Raw genomic sequence first — 18,921 nt, forward strand, 5'->3', positions numbered from 1 at the left:
GAGCAATTTCTGTGCAGTCGGAGGTCGTGCAGACGCAGGAGCCACGTGAAGCAACAATAGCATTGATCGACTTTGAAGCCGGGGCCAATATTGACATCAGCCCATGTTGAAAGGATCCCAGGACGAATTCTTGTGCTGATTGCATCCCAACTGACCAAGTAGGCCGGCATCGTCGACAAGGTTGTCCGGAAGGTCCTGGGCTTGTTTAAAGTACCCTAGGTCCAATTGAAAGCGGAGAGACAAGGAGATTTCATCAGCAGAGACCGGAGTAGCCTCATCCTGCCTGGAGGACTGTGATATCGCTACACATCTCACGACGTCGCTGCATATCCGAACCGTGTAGTCCGTGGACAAGGAACCGTTGTATGGATACCTACGGAGTACGTGTGATCGGTATGCATAATAGTGCCATGGTCAGGGATCCCGGAGTGGTGGTGTTTGTTATTCGAATACGCATATTCTTGCAGTGCACGTGGACGACGACTGCCGCCGAAGACCCGATCGTCGCTTTACTGGCCGGAATGGATGGATGTAATTTCCTCCAGGATGCAACCCAAACGTAAAAATCGAGTAAGGTGCAAGCTACAAGGCTGGACGTGGCATTCCCTGTTCAGTGGCGGCGAGAAAGGGGGATTCGAGACATTGATAAAAGCAGTTAGCAGCAGGATTTTAGTGCGCCGAGTCGGGACTAGCAATGTTGGCCGACAGCGCGATCCTTTCCATCGCACGCCGTGGCAGTTCCACCACCACCTCCCAGGATTCCTAGAGTCGTTCTGGCCATGACAGGGCAATCTATCTGCTGTCACGTACTGTGACCACTGTTGCGTGAAAATGACCCCTCTCGACACAGAAAGACTTCGACGATGCACGAAGACGTCTATCCTGTCGACTGTCACAGCTACAACACCCAGTCTCGGGACCGCCAGATCAGTCCTGTATAGGAAAGCTGCGTCGACGCGCGAACTGGTCATGGTAAGATCACTCTCCACAAAGACGCCAGACCCGCCAAGGTGCCGAGCTGATGGGCCATGGCATATTTCCCCTGCGTTAATTCCTCAATTTCCCCTGGGGCTTTCCTCTTTGTTTACTGGCTAGCCCGCCTTTGAGAGCGCGGACCCCTGACAGCTTTTGTGCAAATCTCCATCTTTTGCTCATGGCTGGTCGAGCGTCCGGCCGGTTATGTTTGAGATCTGAGCACTTCGACAATCTGGGCAGTACTTCGGCAGTGGGTCGCTTGCTGTTTCACAACCCGGCTCCAAGGCCACCATCTGGGGCTGGATGACAGTGCTGAGAGCCATCATCCCCAAGTCTAACCGGGTGGTAAGTATAACTCTCATGCGCGCGTCTCTTTGTCCGCCTGCTCTTATTTCCCTCTTCTTTGTCGGCTCATCACATTCCTTGATCGTACAAGTACACCCCCAAAGTCTGTGACTTTCGTTTCGCCCCTCGACTTCCTGTCGCCCACGCTCATTCATCCCCGGAGGATATCACATTCATTCCATCAAGCTCGTTCTTGACCACGCTCCCTCGACGAAACGAAAGGATTGTCCCGCCCCCCCTGAAAGACGCCTGAATTCACCCGCAACCTCCAAACAACAATATAAACATGTATACTCTCAAGACGCTTTCTGTTCTGGCTGTCGCTGCCGGCGTCGCCGTTGCAGCCCCGACCCCTACTGAGGAGGGCACCGGCCTGGCGAAGCGGTGGTATCACGGCTACCACTGGTGGTCGACTGGCGACGGCAGCACCTCCTTGGTCATCCCTCAGGGATGGACTCCTGGTCAAGCAGCGCCAACTGAAGCTCCCACCACAACTGTCGTGACTGTGGTCACTGAAGTGGCAGGCTCTCCTCCTGCTGCAGCCGCTCCCGCTTCATCTTCTCCTGCTCCCGCTCCCGCTGCTCCAGCTACTCCTGTCGCCTCCTCCAGCAGCCCAGCTCCCACCATCGGCTCCAGCTCCGGCGACTACATGGACGTTGTGTCCAAGTGGCGTTCGGCCGGCGGTCTCCCTGCCCTCAGCAGGGACAGCACCCTCGAGGCCAATGCCCTCAAGACCAGCACCGACAGCGTTGGTGGCCTGAAGCACGAGCTCAACCCAGGTACCATGGCTCAGGTGCTTGCTCCTGGTAGCCCTTCCAACTTTGAAGAGGTCTACGTTGGTGGCTGGCTCTGCGAAATTCCAACTCTACCCGGCTTGGACGGAATCTGCTCCACTGCTTCTCAGGGCTGGTCTTACGACGGACAGACAGGTCATGCCACCATTTTGACGAGCACATCCTATTCAAAGATCGGGTGCGCAATCGCAAGCAACACCAACGTCTGGTCATGTGGGTAAACTCACTTCATTTTCTTGACAGAAGTGCTGACCTGTATTTAGGCGATCTTGCATAAACAACGAAACCAACCATATATCGGCAGTTGACATTTTGTACGTTATGTCATCCCCTCGGTATTGGGTACAGTTAACTGACTGTGGCCTAGTTTTTGCTGAAAACCTTTTCTGATGACTCGGTGGACCATATCTATCGATGTTATGACGAACTTCTACGAGCATTCTATTCAACATTGTGATAGTCTTATTCAATAAAACTGCATCATCTTGTACGATTTTCATGTTCATTGTGTTCTTACGTGACTTAGCTTCGGTATTTCATTTCGCACCATAGGATTCATGTCCCCGTGGTACACCCCCAGACTGTTTGCGAAAGATCGCTTCCTGGTTCGTTTCTGGCCAGATTGTCGTCGTGCGGCGTGCCATTTGCCATAGTCAGACTGTTCACGCTCCCCGACTAAATGTTTGCCGAGTACGGAGTATGGAGCACATCGTATAAATGTGTAGACTGTAAGTACTCCATAGTCATCAAGCCTTAAGACAATGGTGTACAGTAAGTAGCACACCTGAGCTCGATTGTAGCTTTCTTTCCAAATTTCGGGATACAAAAGGAGGCTCTGGACGACACGTAGGAAAGTATCATGAGGTACGAGTATCCATCCGTACGGAGTATGGAGTACAAAGTGCGTTATCTCACCTGCAGGCTGTTTTTTTAAGATCAGGTACGAAGTACTGTGGCTACGTCATGTTGCTAAACAGAAGAGAGTCAATAAACTTGCAAGGCGCAGCCGCCATTTGTACGCATCCAACTAGTTTTCCGCTTGCGCCTAGGTAGGAACGTGCCTGATCCAGGGATTGGCATGCGATCCATTGCCAGCTTTATGTTCCAACGAGCATTCAACTCGACCTTGTTGGCTCAGAGGTGAGACTGCGTTTTGGAATCCTCACTCACTGCCACTCAGGAGACCTCTCTATCTTGCCTATCTCGCCCTCGTTTCCTCAGTCGTTCTTCCTCCAAACCCCACAGTCCTGCGTTCGTGTATTAGGGGCCCTATCTCTCCTCGGCCACGCTCACCAGGACCGCTGAAGCGTCTTGCACATAAAGCCAACCATGTCCCATGATGGAGCGACAATGTCGCTTCCCGTACGTGCTGCTGGCGGAGGCCAGTCGTCCGATGCAGCAAGCCAATTCCTCCTCACACCTTTTTCAGATGCGGTGCTGTCCCACCTCATCGTGGCCTACGAACAGATGCCGCTCGAACAGCGGCAGCAATACCCAGACGAGTCGTCTTTCCTGAGACATATGGCTTCGGACAACTCTGCTGCAATGTCGATGCCCCTGAACAATGATCTTACTTATCCGTTGTCTTCGTACTTTATAAGTTCCAGTCACAATACTTATCTCTCGGGTCACCAGCTCTACGGAGAAGCCAATGTGGAGGCCTACGCCAACGTCTTGAAGAGAGGTTGCCGTTGTCTGGAGATTGACGTCTGGGATGGTGATGACTCCGACACTAGCAGTTCGGACGACGAGGACGACCAAGCAGACGAGCACCATGATCGTGGTACGGACAGTAAAACGAAGTCGTCTCGCTGGAATAGGGTGAAAGCTCGCGCAGCGAGAATGAGATCACGTTCTCGTTCAGGTTCTCTGACCGATCGCAGAAAGTATCCATCTTCCACGGCGACTCACCCTGCAGACCTCCACACTCCCAGCGAAACGGATGCAACTGCCAGGCAAACCGAGTTGCCAGCGCAGAACAGGGATTTCCTATCACCCCAAATTTCACCTGCATTTCCACCAAAAGTCGAACCTCGTGTACTCCATGGATATACCCTCACCCAGTCAATAACCTTCCGCTCCGTCTGCCATGCTATCAGAGACTGTGCATTTGAAAGCACAGATCTTCCTCTGATAGTGTCCCTAGAGGTGCACGCCTCGCTTTCGCAGCAGGAAGTAATGGTCGAGATCATGAGAGAAGTGTGGGCTGGCTTTCTTGTCGACATCACACAGTGTACAAAAGAGCTGAACCTTCCATCGCCAGACTCGGTCCGAAAGAAAATCTTGATCAAGGTCAAATGGGCCCCGAACAGTGAAACCGGAGACTCTAACAACCCCCTTGAGCATGTCGCTTCACGATCGACTGACGGAGGCACTGAAGACAGTACGACCGTCTCGCCGGAGAAGAAGAAAGCCTCTAAGATTCTGAGTGCTTTGTCTGAACTCGGTGTCTACACTCGGGCATACAGTTTCAAGCATTTTTCGCAACCGGAAGCGTCTATTCCTACGCATGTGTTCAGTTTGTCAGAAACCAAGATGTTCCAAATACACGGAGATCCGGCATATGGTCCTGCGTTGTTCGACCATAACAAGAATTTCCTGTTGCGGGTGTTCCCTAAAGGAACAAGGATAAATTCGTCCAATGTCGACCCAACATTTCACTGGCGACAGGGCGCTCAAATGGTGGCTTTGAACTGGCAAAAGATGGACAAGGGAATGATGCTCAATGAGGGCATGTTTGCAGCAACTGGTGGCTGGGTCCTCAAACCAGATGGTTATCGCTCCACAAACCCCAAGTCAAAGGACAAGCCGGTACCGCCTCAAAAAAGACGTCTTGACCTTGAGATTGCTTTCCTTGCCGCACAAAGAATACCGTTGCCTGCAGACAAAGATCCTGCATTTGCTACCAAAGTCAAACCTTATGTCAAAGTCCAACTTCATGTCGACACTCATGGGCCTCCTGGAGAAGCCAAAACTATCAAGCCTAATTCCGGCATACCACATGACTCTGGCTCCTACGCGTCTGACGAGAGCGACCAAACGACGTACAAATGGAGATCGTTGACGTGCCGCACCGACTGTCCGGACTTTGGCGGCGAAAGGCTCAAGTGGCAAAACGTACCCGACGTTGTTGACGAGCTTAGTTTTCTCAGGTATGCTATTCTTCCTTACGTTTCATTTCTCAACCTCGAATTCCCTTGTTCTGTATTTCCATGAGACTGTTCTACAACTGTACGTGCCCGAACATGCATGATGCTTGGCTGGCAGCCTTTATTCATTTGAGGGGTTGACGTGTTCCATCCTTCCTGAGGCATAGTCTGCATGGCACCATAGTGGAAGCCTCAGATAGACTGGTGCCTCTGCTCATGATTCGACGCCCAACATGTCATTCCGCATTCAATGACCCGATACCGGTAGGAGGACTTCTACACCCAACGCAAAAGCCTGTAGGACCATTTTGTGGTTTAGCTCGGTACAAAAGGGCGCATGCAGGATCGCACGAGCAATCTTGGCCAGTCACGAATCATATCTGTCCCGACTACTCAGCCTGTGGCTGTCTTTCGGTTCATGCACTCGTGGCCGATCATGTAACACAAATCTGCTATGTCTTTGGTTTTTGTGCACTGATCCTCCGCTCATCGTTTCTGATCCGTCATTTTACCGCCTTCTTATACCGCTACAGAGAAAGCTAACCAAGTCACAATGGGCAGGCTTACGATCAAGGACGACCGCTCATTCGGCAGGGATACCTTGCTCGCTTGGGCATGCATAAGGCTTGACCGCCTGGAGCCAGGCTATCGGTTTGTACGTCTCCTCAATGCGGCTGGCCAGCCGTCGGCAGGGGGGTTATTGTGCTTCATTTCTAAACGTCTTGGTTGATGTTCGACACATTTTGCCACGAAGCTCCTTTGTGCGGCGTTCATCTTACACTACGTCAACGTGAGATCCTTTTGCTGAAAGTCACCATGATCCTCTCTGGTTAGACTTGTCTAGCGCAGCAGAAGATGTTGAGGTCAAGAAATCTACGATGCCCTCGTGATGGCACTGAATAGGCGAAAAATACCATTATTCTGTCACAACCGGGCTCGGAGTCTTCCCGAACCGCAACCCAATATCTTACATTTCTCGGCCAGAGTGCCGCCGTTCTAGGTCACCTGCTCTCTTCCAAGAACATGTCCAAGGCACTCGTCATGCTCACGGCGTCGAGCTAACAATCACTAATCATGATAGTGGTGACTCCTGGGGGGAAAGGCATAAGGTGCTGTGGCTGTCATTCGAGGACATCCAAAACGGGTGGGACTGGGCCTTCAAATCTTACTGGACATCTTCCACTGTGAAGAGAACTGCCACCATTTGGCCACGATCTAGAATTTGCTCAACATCGCCCCTACGACGCCAACGGTACCATCAAAAAGCGCTTTCAGGAACTACATTACCGGACATTTAGCTGGCGAATCGCCGCTTTCCGATCGGCTGTTGACCGGAACCACAAGACCTCCTGAGTACAGAATGCTCGCTCATCTCCTGGCGGTTTCCGAAACCACATGTCTCTGACGCTGTTGCCAGTTTCCACTTGTTCATTTTGGTAGTTGTCACGGATGAGACTCTCACGACTCGATATAGTAATGAAGCCGGCAGTCAAATTTTCTGTTCCACAAAAAATACGTGGACCGGCCAGCTACTCACCGATCCGCGCCGTGGAACACAATGTGCAAAAGGAACACAATGGCTTAGGCTCGAACTTGCGGGAAAACTGCCACACTGGTGCGGGTGTCATCAGGTAGAGTGTCTAAGCTGGGTCAGTATACCATTTGCATTATGCGAAGATTGACTAGACTTCATCTTGTGACTCCTGTCTGTGTACAAGATTGTCGGGCGGTGTCGATAGATCAGTAGTCGTTCTCACCAACGCAATTGTTCAAATTTGCTACTCGGTCTGCCACTATAAAGCCAGGCAAGCCATGGCTCAACCTCACCTTCGCTGCCAACAAACTCCCTCTCATAATTCCCCTCTTCCATCATCATCACTGTGAACCAGCTCTACTACCATTCAAGGCTCGAGCGTGCCGGTTTTACACCAATGGATTCCATCAGTGCCACATTTGGTCTGCGCCCGACGCATCCAAAGGCGCCATATATCCCGCAGCCAGGACGAGATCATCCGGCAGGAGTTAGTCGACCGGTTCGTGATCCCGAGATCTCGATTATTTTCATACATGACTAAACAGAATACTGTCCAGATGAACGGAATTCGATGCCCCCGATGCAAGGGAAAGGGCCAAGAGGTCTGGGTTATTCCAGGAACGCGATGTCACAAGTGTGGCCACCCGTGCTGAGGCGCAGGGAGACAAAATCGCTATGAGCAGTGTGTCTCATCAGCGCAACCTGTGCCGGGAAGGAATAGCATCGCCTCCGGACATCCTTGTCTCGACCTGACGGGCACGATGACGGAGCTGCAGAGTTGATAGCTGGGGAAAGAATGATAGTGCTAGATGAATGGTGAATTTTCGCTTGAATGCGATAACGGTATCTTCGACTCGATGTCTTCGTGGGACAGTCGCAGTCATACAGAGTAGCAGATAATAACAAAGTCCTCACGAAAGCCACTGCTATGGCAAACCGAGGCTTTTCTGGTCTCCTTCGAGTAATCAGCACTCGTCTTACATTGTTGGTCACTTCCACATCTGTAGCATATGAGGCAACTGATGCCGGGTCGCCACGATGGAATATCGATGGCAGCGTCTGCTGGAGACCAGTTCACTTCCCCTCTGCTCTATCTGCATATCTACTAAGAGAGTAGTAGACTTAGATGGCCAGAAGCAACCAGGGTCGACGGCGTCATCACCCACGAGGCAGCGAGGCCTTTATTGGCCTGACGCAAAAATCCATCCCCCACCCACCTTCGTGCGCGTCTCAGCACACGATCCGCTTCTTCATTCATTATTCCCAGGTTCGCATTAGATTTCCCCAGCTTGCATCAACTCAGCATATTACCCCATTGACTCGACGTGGGAAACGAAAAATGCAGCTTACGCAACCACGTTGAGCCAATTTCTTTCCTCGACTCCCTGCATTGCGATGCCGGTGGCATGATTTGGGCGCCTTCACAGGCAAGCATTGGCCTATCAACATTGGCATCCTGCTTCGAATCGCCGTCCTCTCTTTCTAACTTCCTTAGCTGAGACTGTTCTATCCCTCGACTTGGCTTGCATCTGGCACCTCCAAAGCCACTGTGTGCATGCAGAGCCTGCATGTAATTGCTGGGGTCTTGCAGACACGCGTTATTAGCTTCCCACGCGGCATTAGTCCAACCCGCCAGCACATATACGCTCTTTGGTGAAGACGGGTAGCTTGAAGCGTCCCCCGAGCGCTCTCCGACAAGTCTTCTGATCATTGCGAGCGCCGGTAACCGTCACTATGCCAAAGCCGAAGATCGACCTGTACGCCGAAGCGCTGACCAATATCCGACAGTTGACTCTCCATGCATCTCTCCAAAGTGAGAAGAACGAGCACACGAAGATTTTCATCTCCTCGGACAAGAAAATCATCACGGCAGTGCATGATGGGGAGTCGTCCAGTATCTATCTCCCTACACAAATTTCTGGAACTGCCAACGTGACGCTCCCCACGGACAAAAGGACAGAGTTTTCGGCTCGACTACAGATAGACGACGTCAGCCAACTGAGGGACAAACAGGACGAACCTGGCAGTTCCGAAGTACCCTGGTCTGCAACCGAGTTGACGCCAGACGCCGCCATCCAGTGCAAACGCTGCAGTGCTGACATTGTGCAATCCGGCAAGATTAATACCTGGAAAGATCTCCCCAGTGATCATTGGGCGGATCTCATGGACTTGTGGTTCTGCCACAAACCACACCAAGGACTTTCAGCACATGACCACGCCGCCGAGTCCAAAGGCTTCTCCGCAAAGAGCCAGGTGGTCACCAACATTGGCGTAGGGCTTGTGGATACCGTCTCGTTCCTTTTGCACAGAGAGGATTGTTTGAACCTTCAGGTGCGTATCATCATCAGAGCAGCCAGCGGTGAATCCCCGGTGGGCAGAATTTGGCGTCAAGAAAGAAGCTTTTCAGAGTCTCGATTAGGAGCGTCAGTTGATCCAGTTTCTGATACAATCGCCGCATATTGATTTGACAATTCTCTGTTCGTGCTTGGGTAGTTGGTTGCGTCAACCTCCTGTTTCCAAGGATGGATGGCCGGCCCATCACCAAGATTCACAGATCAGACCTCCTGAATTTCACCTTTCCTCCGTCGAGCCGTCGGGAGCGTAAAGGGATAACACGTGAGGGACATGGCTGCTGACATTTTGAATCCGTTTTAGGAAGTACCCAGTTCGAGGGAAGAAAACAAGATTGTAAGATGCGACGAATGTAAGACGATCACCGGCTCTTCGCCGACTGGGCGGCCGAGCATTAGGCTCTACAAGTCACGAGTACAAGTCAGACCGGACAGTCGGCAAGGGCAAGATTGGCAGAAGTATCCAGCCGAGGTGTTCCTTGGTGCACAGCTACTGTCCCTCATTGAGAGCTCGGTGAGTCGCAAGATCGTGGTGCATCAAAGCACCGGTGAGGACCCGACATCCAGTCAGCAGCAGGGGATTTTGGTATGGGTGTTCAACCCGGACATCTACTACTCGAGTAGCAGACGAGGCCCTACTGCCCATCGAGCAATGAAGATCTTCTACAAGGATCTGCCAGATCCGGAAAAATTCCTCGACGACCATTCCAATACCCATGAAGAGCTTGTGGTCCCGGAGGACGACTACAAGGAATTCAAAAATGCGTTGGCCGAGAGCACGGACATACTTCCCGAGGCTGCGCAGACGTTTCAGGACTGGACGATCGGCTTGCTGGATAGATGGGAGAAGCATGCGTCTGGATCGGCACGAATGGACGAGAACCCGCTCAACAAGAAAGTCGAGGACGGGTTCGAATTGTTCAAATTACCCGCGGGCATGGCGGAACTATATCTCTGAGTAGTGTCACTGTCCAGCACTCCGGGGTAATGAACAGAAATGTCCTGGCTAGGACTCTGGTGTAAGCATGCACCACGGTTAGGTACCAAACAGGGATTCTTCGTCGACAAAGTAAGCCGGTTAGTTGTACGAGGGTCATGTCAGGATTGACACGGCGATTTTTGGTTCGTCGAGATGAGATAAGAAAAGTTCTGGAACATGCCGCACGTTGTCACGAGAGGAGTAGTCATCTCACCCCTTTCAACTGGGTCCAAGGTCATGTCCTTTCCAACGGTCACTAAACCCTGATCCTCTGGCTGCAGTCCCCTGGTTGCAATCCCAGCCGGCGGGCACCGTGATACACCTTCCCATGCCTAGTACATGTCTTGGTCTTGTCAAGACCTACTACTTGAATTTTGGGGTTTCACGTTCGACTCGAGATTGTACAAGTAAATGCTTTTCCGTGGAGGAGAGCCGGAAAGGAAAGCGGAGGTCGATATTCTCAGGAGAGCTGCAACACAGCACACAGACACCAACACGAGCGTGAACACGGAACCGGGTGGAAGACGGCATCTAGCAATGACGCGAAGACGAGGATAGCATCCACGCACGATAGCGGAAGAGGTATTTGCTATTGAGAATGATGTTGAGGTTTCCTACCTGTACTGCAGGTATGGAAGAGGAATCCGAAGGAGACTAGACCTAAAGAAACTGAAAGGCAACGCTGCTTTGGTGGGTGATTGTCAGTTGATTGGACACCCTGAGAGGCATGCTGGAGTCTGTTGCAGCGGCATCAAGTATTGACCAGAAGAGGACAAGGCACTTGTAGCTAACCCAAATTCTTGGCAATTCTATCTTCAGTTGCGGCATCTCAAGAGCTCGATTGGAGCTTGCACCAGCAATACCAGACTCTCAGCTCCTCTACTTGCCCAGCACTTGTCGACATGAGCGCCCTCCGACTGTCTCGTGCAGCGCTGCGCGCTAGATCCGCAGTCGCCATCAAGCCTATCCAGCGTCGAGGTTATGCTGAGGCCGTCTCGGACAAAATAAAGCTTTCACTCGCCCTGCCCCATCAAGTACGTTGTGCCCCGAAGTGTCCCTGTCAAAGAAGCTGGGGTGGAAAGAGACAAGAGAAACATTGACTAACATGTCGGAATTTAGTCCATCTACAAGTCACAGGATGTGTACGTCCTACCTACGTCGAATCCCACTCCGTTCCCTGTAACCCATCGAACCTCGAACTGACGGAGATCTTCTAGTGTCCAAGTTAACATCCCCGCCGAGTCCGGTGAAATGGGTATTCTGGCCCAGCACGTCCCTTCAATCGAACAGTTGAAGCCTGGCTTGGTCGAGATCATCCAGGAGAACGGTGAAAACAAGCAGTTCTTCCGTACGTCTAGTGCTCCCTTGGCGACTTGAAAAGAGCGGGAACACTGATATTGCTTATAGTCTCTGGAGGGTTTGCCGTTGTTCAGCCCGACTCGAATCTGAGCATCAACGCAGTGGAAGGTTTCCCCATCGAGGAGTTCAGCGAAGAGGCCATCAAGTCCCAAATCTCAGAGGCTCAAAAGATTGCCAGTGGAAGCGGAAGTGAGCAGGACATCGCAGAGGCCAAGATTGAGCTCGAGGTAAGAGTTGCCTGCGCTGGGCTTTTGACTTCGCGCCACTAATAATCCTTTAGGTCCTCGAGTCATTGCAAGCAGCTCTGAAATAAAGAATTAGCCATGCTATTGTACATATAAAACGATGCTCGAGAGGAAAAGCGCACTTGGTCGTCAATTTGAATTGTACCACTGCGATCATTCTATGTTTCTTTTCGCCAAAAACCGTTGTCTCTCCGCTATTATTTGTTGATCACTTTGCTCATGACCGATTGTGGGCACAGCTTTTTCTCAAGGACTGTGTCGGCAGACCAGCGCCTACCTGTGCCTGGTAACAACGCCTGCCGCCAGCTGACTTGTTTTAGCATCAATGCTCCTGCCACCGAGCTTGGAAGAGCTTGGAACTTTCTCGCACAGCAGGGCCGGACATATCCCGGCTCTTCTTGAAGCAATTGATACCCTCATTCCGTCACGAGTGCCAGTCTCTGCAACCATTCTCCTATCGACGCCTTTCCCTGGGACCCTTATATGACCAATAGTACAGTTCTACAGTCTTCAATATGAATAGCTCTCAAGCGTTTGTCTCTGTCCGTATCGTCGTCGTAAGTATGGCTAACGTGGTGACAGGCCCCAGCATGGTACTGTGGCTGATCGAATTCGAGCCTTTCAAGATGTGCAAATCCTCGAGCCCCGAGCTCCCACATTGAACCTCCCTCCTCGAATTCTTACACATGCAAAAGACTCGGGAATCTACGAGGCTCAGCGTCGCGGGGAGAGTTTGAGCTTTGCTTCACCAACGGGACGACCGTCGAGGATCGGGATCGAGCACTTGCGTGGTGATGGTCGTCCACCCCTCGGATCAATCTCTTACAAGCAATCCCGATCACCTAAGAGGATGAGAGGATATGAGGACAAGGTAAAAGTTGTGCCCGCACGACCTGTTACAAGCCTTGATGAAGCGTTTAATGCCTCGACTGTACCACGAGCGAGTGAAGACCAGATCCATCAACTTCATCGCAGGTTTCGCTCAATGGAGACTGCTGACGACCCGCGCCAGGAAATAGCTGTGGCTAGATTGAGGCTTCGTTCCGTGGTTGAAGACAAATCGGCAAACGAGACACCACCACCTGAAAGGCCATGCACTCTAGCTGAGCTCAATAACATGCTGGATCATGCCATTGAAGGGGCAGGGCCCCAAACATTCTCTGATGATGATGATATGGAAATCTTAGCACAGAAACCTGCCACGATTGACCGGCCGACTACGGACAACACCATGGATCATCGTTCACAATCGAGAGTCAGAGACAATAGACGGAGCATTGAGTCCCGCAGACCTCGCAGCAGTAGCGAAAAGTCACTCGAGGTCAATTACCAGAACGATCCAATCTTGTCTCCACTGGAACCCTTCATCCCTGAGAAGGAAAAACGCTTGTCTTCTCTCAACTCGTCTTTGGCGGTGGCTGGCAGGTCACAAAAGCCCATCCATTCTCAAACAAAGCTGACGCCAGCTGAGCAATTGCAATCGCACCCAGGCAACGAGCTTAGCCCAGTCAAGCGAAAGACTGCCATTTTCGAAAGCCTCAACAAGAGGCCTGATGGCTACGGAGAGGCCCACAAAGCTCACAACATTTGCCAGGCAGCTCATGACGTTCGCGATCAGCACCAGGGACCGAAGAAGATGCACAGAATCAAATTCGGGGAGACGATTGAGGAGAGACCTGGAACACCATTGATACCGTTGGCGCTGCCAGCAATGGTTCACGAGCAGCAAAAGTCAGAAGGGGCTGCTTCGCCTCTCGAACGAAATGACACCGAAAATGGTCATGGGCGCGAGACAGATGAGGAAACCCCCGGTGATGAGAATATGCCCCAGGACAAGCAACGAAAGACATCCATGGTCTGGCCTTTCAAATGGGGCCTCTTCAACAAGACTACTCCTGCGACATTGCAAGCGCCCGAGCAAACGTCTTCAGACGAAACGAAGCGGGAACCTGCACCTCCCTCTCATGACAAACCGGGTATTGTCAGGAGCAGAGTTCACGAACTGTTACAAGCTGCTAGCGAACGTGATGATGCGCAGAAGCACCGCAGTTACGCGGAGCGAGAAAGATTCAGTCGTCGACAGACCCGAGCTCCAACAATGCTCATTAAAGAATCGGTTTTGCGAGAAGACAAGGCAGCCTTAGACCAGCTCGAGCCTGAGCAAATCCCTCCCTTGCAGATTCCAACAGATGAGGAAACTAAGGGGCTGAAGCCTCAAGAGAGCCCGGAGGATATACCCCTGCCGAAGACGCCGCTGCACAGAGCTATGTCGGAGAAACAAGTCCTGGCTCCACGATCTGTAGTCGAAGCAGAAGATGTGCCCAAAGCCAGTCCAGTCAAATCTCCACCACAAACACCGATAAGAGGAAGACCAAGAAAGTCCATCCACCGAGCCTCTGTTGGTGCTCAACATGGGGTAGAGCAACATTTCAAGCTTAGTCCCGGACCGAGTCGGAGTGCATCTACGAACGGTAGGGGAGGAGTCAAGGTGGAAGTGGAAGTGCGGGACAGCCCAGGACGAGAAGCAAGAGAGAGAGGGGAGAAGATTGTCATTATCAGAGCTGATGTTGAGGGTCATGATGGCGAGGATTAGCGGAGTGGACAAAGCTTGTCGGAGCAGTGGGGCTCAATGGATTATTCGGCAGCAAGAGCATATGATGTAGACTTGGTGTTGAAACAAGCAGGATAAATGCTGCATCTTCTATATCAGGGATAACGAGGAGTGATTGACTAGAGGGTTTGAATAGAGTATGCCGAAGTAGTATGGGTACGTGGGGGAAAGTATTGGACTGATCGCAGCTGTCTAAAGGTTGAGATTGAATGAAAGAAGTATTCTAACACTCTTTGGAAATGCTGTAGGATACATGTCAAGTACGTACCTATGTACTGGCCTCCTTGAGTACGGGTTTCAGGTCCTTCCGATGTCTTCTAGTCATGTACCTCCCGACTGACCACGAGAGGATATGGTCTCGGGGAGAGATCGTCGATGGGAGGAGGGAAGCCTTTGGACGCAAAAACGATAACAACAACATGTAAAACGAGCAGGGACGAGAGGTACGACGAAGTAGCTAGGTGCCTAGGTACCTAGGTAGGTAGGTGGTTTCTCATCAAGTACCTAGGTATGGTGTGTCTTCTCTGTTTTTTTCGCTTCCGACCATTGTCAAACAGACGTCGGTACGTGGTTCCAGACGGACCTCTTTTTGGTTTTCTTTCCCCCCTGAACTCGTAGAATCAATCTCTGAAAGAAGAAAGTGACATTCTGAATACCCGTCCTCGATTCCCGTGCAAAAAAAAATCGGTCGGAATAAGCGTTCCTTCACAACCCCCTCTGATCATCATATCCTCGTACGTCGCTCTCTGTTCGCCCAGTTGAATCGTCAATGGCGCCGTCAACGGTTGCCGCCGCAGAATCGCGGGAGCGACAGTTGACGATAATGACCGCGTGCCCATTCGGCCAGGTTCTCGCGCATGGGTCTGGTGTATGTTCCGAACGGTCCAAAGTTGCCCAACATTCCGAGCCTGTTGACGGGTTTTTGGAAAGGTCGTCAGTCAACGATAGCACACGCATGCGTGAATGAAAAATACGACCGTCAACACTCGTTTTACTCGGACGACACCCGGACACGACAGCAACAGCAGCAACAGGAGCAACAAACAACCCCAACGACGACGCCGCTCCGATCGACGAGATGATGAAATTTCAAACACGCTCGCGAGACACTTACGAAATGACAATGAACCCAAACACGGCAAGGACCGTCCCGATCGCAATCCGGCCCGCCTCGACCGAACTTCCGTACGGCGAGTCTATCTCGTTGGTCCAACCGCTTGGAGTGGCGAGGGCGGTGGTGAGACGAGACGCGCCGGTGGCCGCGAGGCTCGAGGGGACGGTGGTGACGGTGACGATGGACGGCGTCTGGGTCAGGACGATGGTAGTCTTGTCGCCGTACGTCGCTGGACCGCCACCGGTGACGTTAAATCCGGCCGGTGTCTCCAGAGTCGGGAATCCACAGCCGGTCGTGGTGGTGTTGGGCCAGGTCGGAGTCCCTTGGGCCGGGATGATGGCTGTAAGATCGCCCGCGGTGCCGGTGACGTTGACGTTGGTGCTGGCCGAAGCAACAGTGGCGCTGTCGTTCAGACGGTGGTTAGTACGGTCAATCCGTTTGTTTCTTCAATGCCCCATCTTGCATTCTTCAATGCCCCATCTTGCAAAAAAGCATCGTGGTCCTTGGGTCGGGGAGTAAAGAGCAATACCTTGTGTGGTTCATGACAGGCGTAGGCGTACACTCGACGACTGAAACAACGAATCCTCGCGTGGAGGTGAAAGTGACGTTTGGTCCGGTCATTCTGTCTGTTGCTGTGGACGAAGGTGGTTCTGCCGTGGTGGTGGAATAGAGAATGGACGAGCAAGGTGTCGAAGGAGTGTTTACCATTGCGATGAAGACAACAAGTGGGATCAACGCACAACGTTATCGTCGCCGCGGCGATGGAAGGAGTGTGATATCGTCGGGGGCGACGCAGGAAACAGATGATAACGTTGTCCTGAAACGAAAAGCAAAGAACGAGAGCTGGAGAGCCGCACACGCTAACAATAAATTCCACCCGACGACAAACCTGTGCTGTGAGTGACGACAACCTGAGGAGAGTACGGCCATGGCTTCTGAAAAGATCATCTTGAGTCTGAAGGTGAAGTGAGAGGATGGTGAACCACATCGGCTGGACACGGAGGTCAAGCAGAATCGGTTTATAGGGGTATCTAAGGCGAGAGAAGAGACGACATGTCAGCAACAAGGAGAACAACGGACCGTTCTGGTCGTTCCTTTTGTTTCAATGCCTCCTTCATCACACTCTCACTTCACCGTCTCTTCTCTCCACAAGAGTGTCACCTTCATCTCTCATCTCAAGCATCTTGCTCCAGTGCTACGTCAGTCGCCGTGGCTGGTGTGCCCTGCGTGCTATCTTCAGGAGGTGCTGACACATCTGGGCCTGCTGTTGCCGCTGATTCACTTGCAGTTGACTGAGCCTTTGGAGGGATTGCTGCCTCTTCTTCGGCGTCCATCTGTAATAAGAAAGTTTCCCACAATTCGATCAGCTGTTCATAAGATTAGCTCACAATGGAAACGCCAGGCAGGATAGCGATGGGCACACCTCTTTTTGGGCCTCCACAGCTCCCTCAAGGAATGTCTCGACACCACTCTTGAAATCCTCCACTTTCTCTCTCTCGAATCTCTCCAGCTCTCCGCGCATAAGACGTCCCATATCTTCAAACAATAATCGTGCCTGGTGCGCCTTTTTCTCGGCATCACTAACGCCAGCGCTGACCTCGTTGAGTTTGTCTTGCTGACTTTTGCCCTGTCGAAGCAACTTCTCGTGGGCGCTTCGGCGCTTCGCAAGCTCGCTCTCGGCAGCATGCCAGGAATGGAATGCTTTTTGCCTCTGCGAAAAAGCTTGCTTCACACTTCCGATCAGGCGAATGTACTCGTCGATCGTTATGCCTAGAGTCAAAATGTCTTGCTGAGCCTGTCTCTCGTACAGTTCCCGGATTCGACTCTGCAGATCCGCGAGACCTTGTACTGGCCCGGAGAAGATTGGCGACAGTTCGACCATCGCTAGGTTATTCAGAGACACCGCAAAATCCCCGGCAGCTTCAGCCAGGCCCTTTCTTTGCGCCACTACCGTGTCCAGCGCCTTGAGCAAAGCTTTCAGCTGATTTTCCAAAGCATCCAGGTAGATCTTACGATCGTGGAACCAATCATCATGCTCGACGAACTTTCCACTTGATCCGCCTACATTGATACCCAAAGAACTTAGCATGCCCTTGTTGTTTTGTCCCAAGTCGGGCTCTCGATTCTCCTTGTTCTTCACGTCAATATTGAAGGCTTCGCTTTCGAGGAAGATTTTGAGATCCGCATCATGGTGCAAAATCGGATGTGCAGCAATCTTGTTTAACATTCGTTCTAAAGCTTGCCGGCGAGACTCGACAAATTCGCTGTCGAACCGACCGACGGCTTGCTTCTCTGGAGGCGGAGGAACCACTACCCCAGGGTTGTTGTTGTGCAGTGCATTGTAGAGCCACCGGAAGTCTCGATAACGCCGGGAGACTGCGAACTCGGGCTGTTTGTACGCTTTCGACGTCGTCTGCGGCTGTGAGCCTTTCGCATCCACGAGCATCCTACTGCGGAACTCACCTTTGTCCGGACTTGGTAGACAATATGACTGCTAGTCAAATCTCCAACCTTGTGCGGATCTCCGACCAAAATATCAAACGTCGGTTTCGCTGCCTGCTCCACGCTCATGCTAGGTTGTGTCTGACGGACCGCACCAGGGGCCTGGGCCTGGGGCTGTACCGGTGGTGGACCTTTTGTCCTCCCCACGGGAAGGGGACCATCTTCGTATTCCGAACCGGGGAAGCCTGGTGAGGGAGCAGAGGGCGGTCGATTCACTTTGGCGCTGAGCTCTTTCCTGGGCGGCGTCGGAGCCTGGTCTGCATGTATCGAGGGAGTTGCAGGTGTTGGCTCTGCCCCCAGAGGCCCCAGCGGATCTAGCGAATCGTCGACGGCTTCAAGCTTTGTAGGTTGAACTTCGATCTTGCGTGCAGGTATCTTTCGAGATGAGGAAGGTCGGGGTCCGCTGGTGGTAGATTTCGAAGGAGTCGACGAGCCTGTTGGAGCATTGGAATCAGCAGGTGTATCTTGGACTGCGGCATGGGTCATACCAGGAGCGGTACTATCTTTCGTGGAGCTCGTTGATTCTTGCGCCTCGGCGTGTGATTTAGAGGGGACGTCTAGGTCTGGGTCAGCGCAACTTCATACGCACGGAGCATCATTATATATACCGTCCCAAGGAGAGTCCATATCCATGCTGGCCAGGCTCGCAGGACCCAAGAACTAGATTGCAAAGTTCGGAATGGCTGTAGGAACGAATGAGATATGCCTGGCTCACGGTTGCGTGGAAGGTTGAATGCGGAGGAGATACAAACCCCAAGTCAGCGCTCACCATGTGCCTGGCTGGTCGAGCTCCATATCGATTGATGCTCTTAAAGACGAAGCGCCGCTTTAAAGCCGCGACGTGCCCGCTTCCTCCCTCCCTCATTTCTCGAAACCGGTCGACATACACTGTCTCGCCTGCATAGGAGTCCAGCTTGTTCTAGAACGAGATAAACACCGAAATTTGTCCACCACCCATGCCAT

The 18,921-nt window shown here is 52.1% G+C and overlaps 8 protein-coding genes across 8 annotated transcripts; 6 read left to right on the forward strand and 2 right to left on the reverse strand.

The window, feature by feature from the left end:
• Nucleotides 1-1,606: 1,606 nt before the first annotated feature.
• Nucleotides 1,607-2,335, forward strand: PV08_01015 (uncharacterized protein; the record flags this gene model as incomplete). The annotated part of the gene is made up of 1 exon (XM_016375380.1): nt 1,607-2,335. One exon carries the CDS (start codon nt 1,607-1,609, stop codon nt 2,333-2,335), a length of 729 nt encoding a protein of 242 aa, XP_016240656.1.
• A 1,129-nt stretch (nt 2,336-3,464) lies between these two features.
• PV08_01016 (uncharacterized protein) lies at nt 3,465-5,330 on the forward strand (the record flags this gene model as incomplete). Its single annotated transcript, XM_016375381.1, has 1 exon — nt 3,465-5,330. The coding sequence occupies one exon, from the start codon at nt 3,465-3,467 to the stop codon at nt 5,328-5,330; it is 1,866 nt and encodes a 621-aa protein (XP_016240657.1).
• Nucleotides 5,331-8,531: 3,201 nt separating this feature from the next.
• On the forward strand, nt 8,532-9,260 carry PV08_01017 (uncharacterized protein; the record flags this gene model as incomplete). Its single annotated transcript, XM_016375382.1, has 1 exon — nt 8,532-9,260. One exon carries the CDS (start codon nt 8,532-8,534, stop codon nt 9,258-9,260), a length of 729 nt encoding a protein of 242 aa, XP_016240658.1.
• A 59-nt stretch (nt 9,261-9,319) lies between these two features.
• PV08_01018 (uncharacterized protein) lies at nt 9,320-10,106 on the forward strand (the record flags this gene model as incomplete). Its single annotated transcript, XM_016375383.1, has 2 exons — nt 9,320-9,413; nt 9,457-10,106. 2 exons carry the CDS (start codon nt 9,320-9,322, stop codon nt 10,104-10,106), a joined length of 744 nt encoding a protein of 247 aa, XP_016240659.1.
• Nucleotides 10,107-11,029: 923 nt separating this feature from the next.
• PV08_01019 (ATP synthase subunit delta, mitochondrial) lies at nt 11,030-11,799 on the forward strand (the record flags this gene model as incomplete). Its single annotated transcript, XM_016375384.1, has 5 exons — nt 11,030-11,161; nt 11,247-11,269; nt 11,345-11,475; nt 11,535-11,713; nt 11,767-11,799. 5 exons carry the CDS (start codon nt 11,030-11,032, stop codon nt 11,797-11,799), a joined length of 498 nt encoding a protein of 165 aa, XP_016240660.1.
• Nucleotides 11,800-12,246: 447 nt separating this feature from the next.
• PV08_01020 (uncharacterized protein) lies at nt 12,247-14,324 on the forward strand (the record flags this gene model as incomplete). Its single annotated transcript, XM_016375385.1, has 2 exons — nt 12,247-12,263; nt 12,314-14,324. 2 exons carry the CDS (start codon nt 12,247-12,249, stop codon nt 14,322-14,324), a joined length of 2,028 nt encoding a protein of 675 aa, XP_016240661.1.
• A 796-nt stretch (nt 14,325-15,120) lies between these two features.
• Nucleotides 15,121-16,077, reverse strand: PV08_01021 (uncharacterized protein; the record flags this gene model as incomplete). Its single annotated transcript, XM_016375386.1, has 3 exons — nt 15,121-15,250; nt 15,457-15,858; nt 15,986-16,077. 3 exons carry the CDS (start codon nt 16,075-16,077, stop codon nt 15,121-15,123), a joined length of 624 nt encoding a protein of 207 aa, XP_016240662.1.
• Nucleotides 16,078-16,631: 554 nt separating this feature from the next.
• Nucleotides 16,632-18,591, reverse strand: PV08_01022 (uncharacterized protein; the record flags this gene model as incomplete). The annotated part of the gene is made up of 4 exons (XM_016375387.1): nt 16,632-16,823; nt 16,880-17,869; nt 17,920-18,521; nt 18,567-18,591. 4 exons carry the CDS (start codon nt 18,589-18,591, stop codon nt 16,632-16,634), a joined length of 1,809 nt encoding a protein of 602 aa, XP_016240663.1.
• Nucleotides 18,592-18,921: the final 330 nt, after the last annotated feature.

Source organism: Exophiala spinifera, assembly GCF_000836115.1.
Source record: "Exophiala spinifera strain CBS 89968 unplaced genomic scaffold supercont1.1, whole genome shotgun sequence".
NCBI lineage: Eukaryota > Fungi > Ascomycota > Eurotiomycetes > Chaetothyriales > Herpotrichiellaceae > Exophiala > Exophiala spinifera.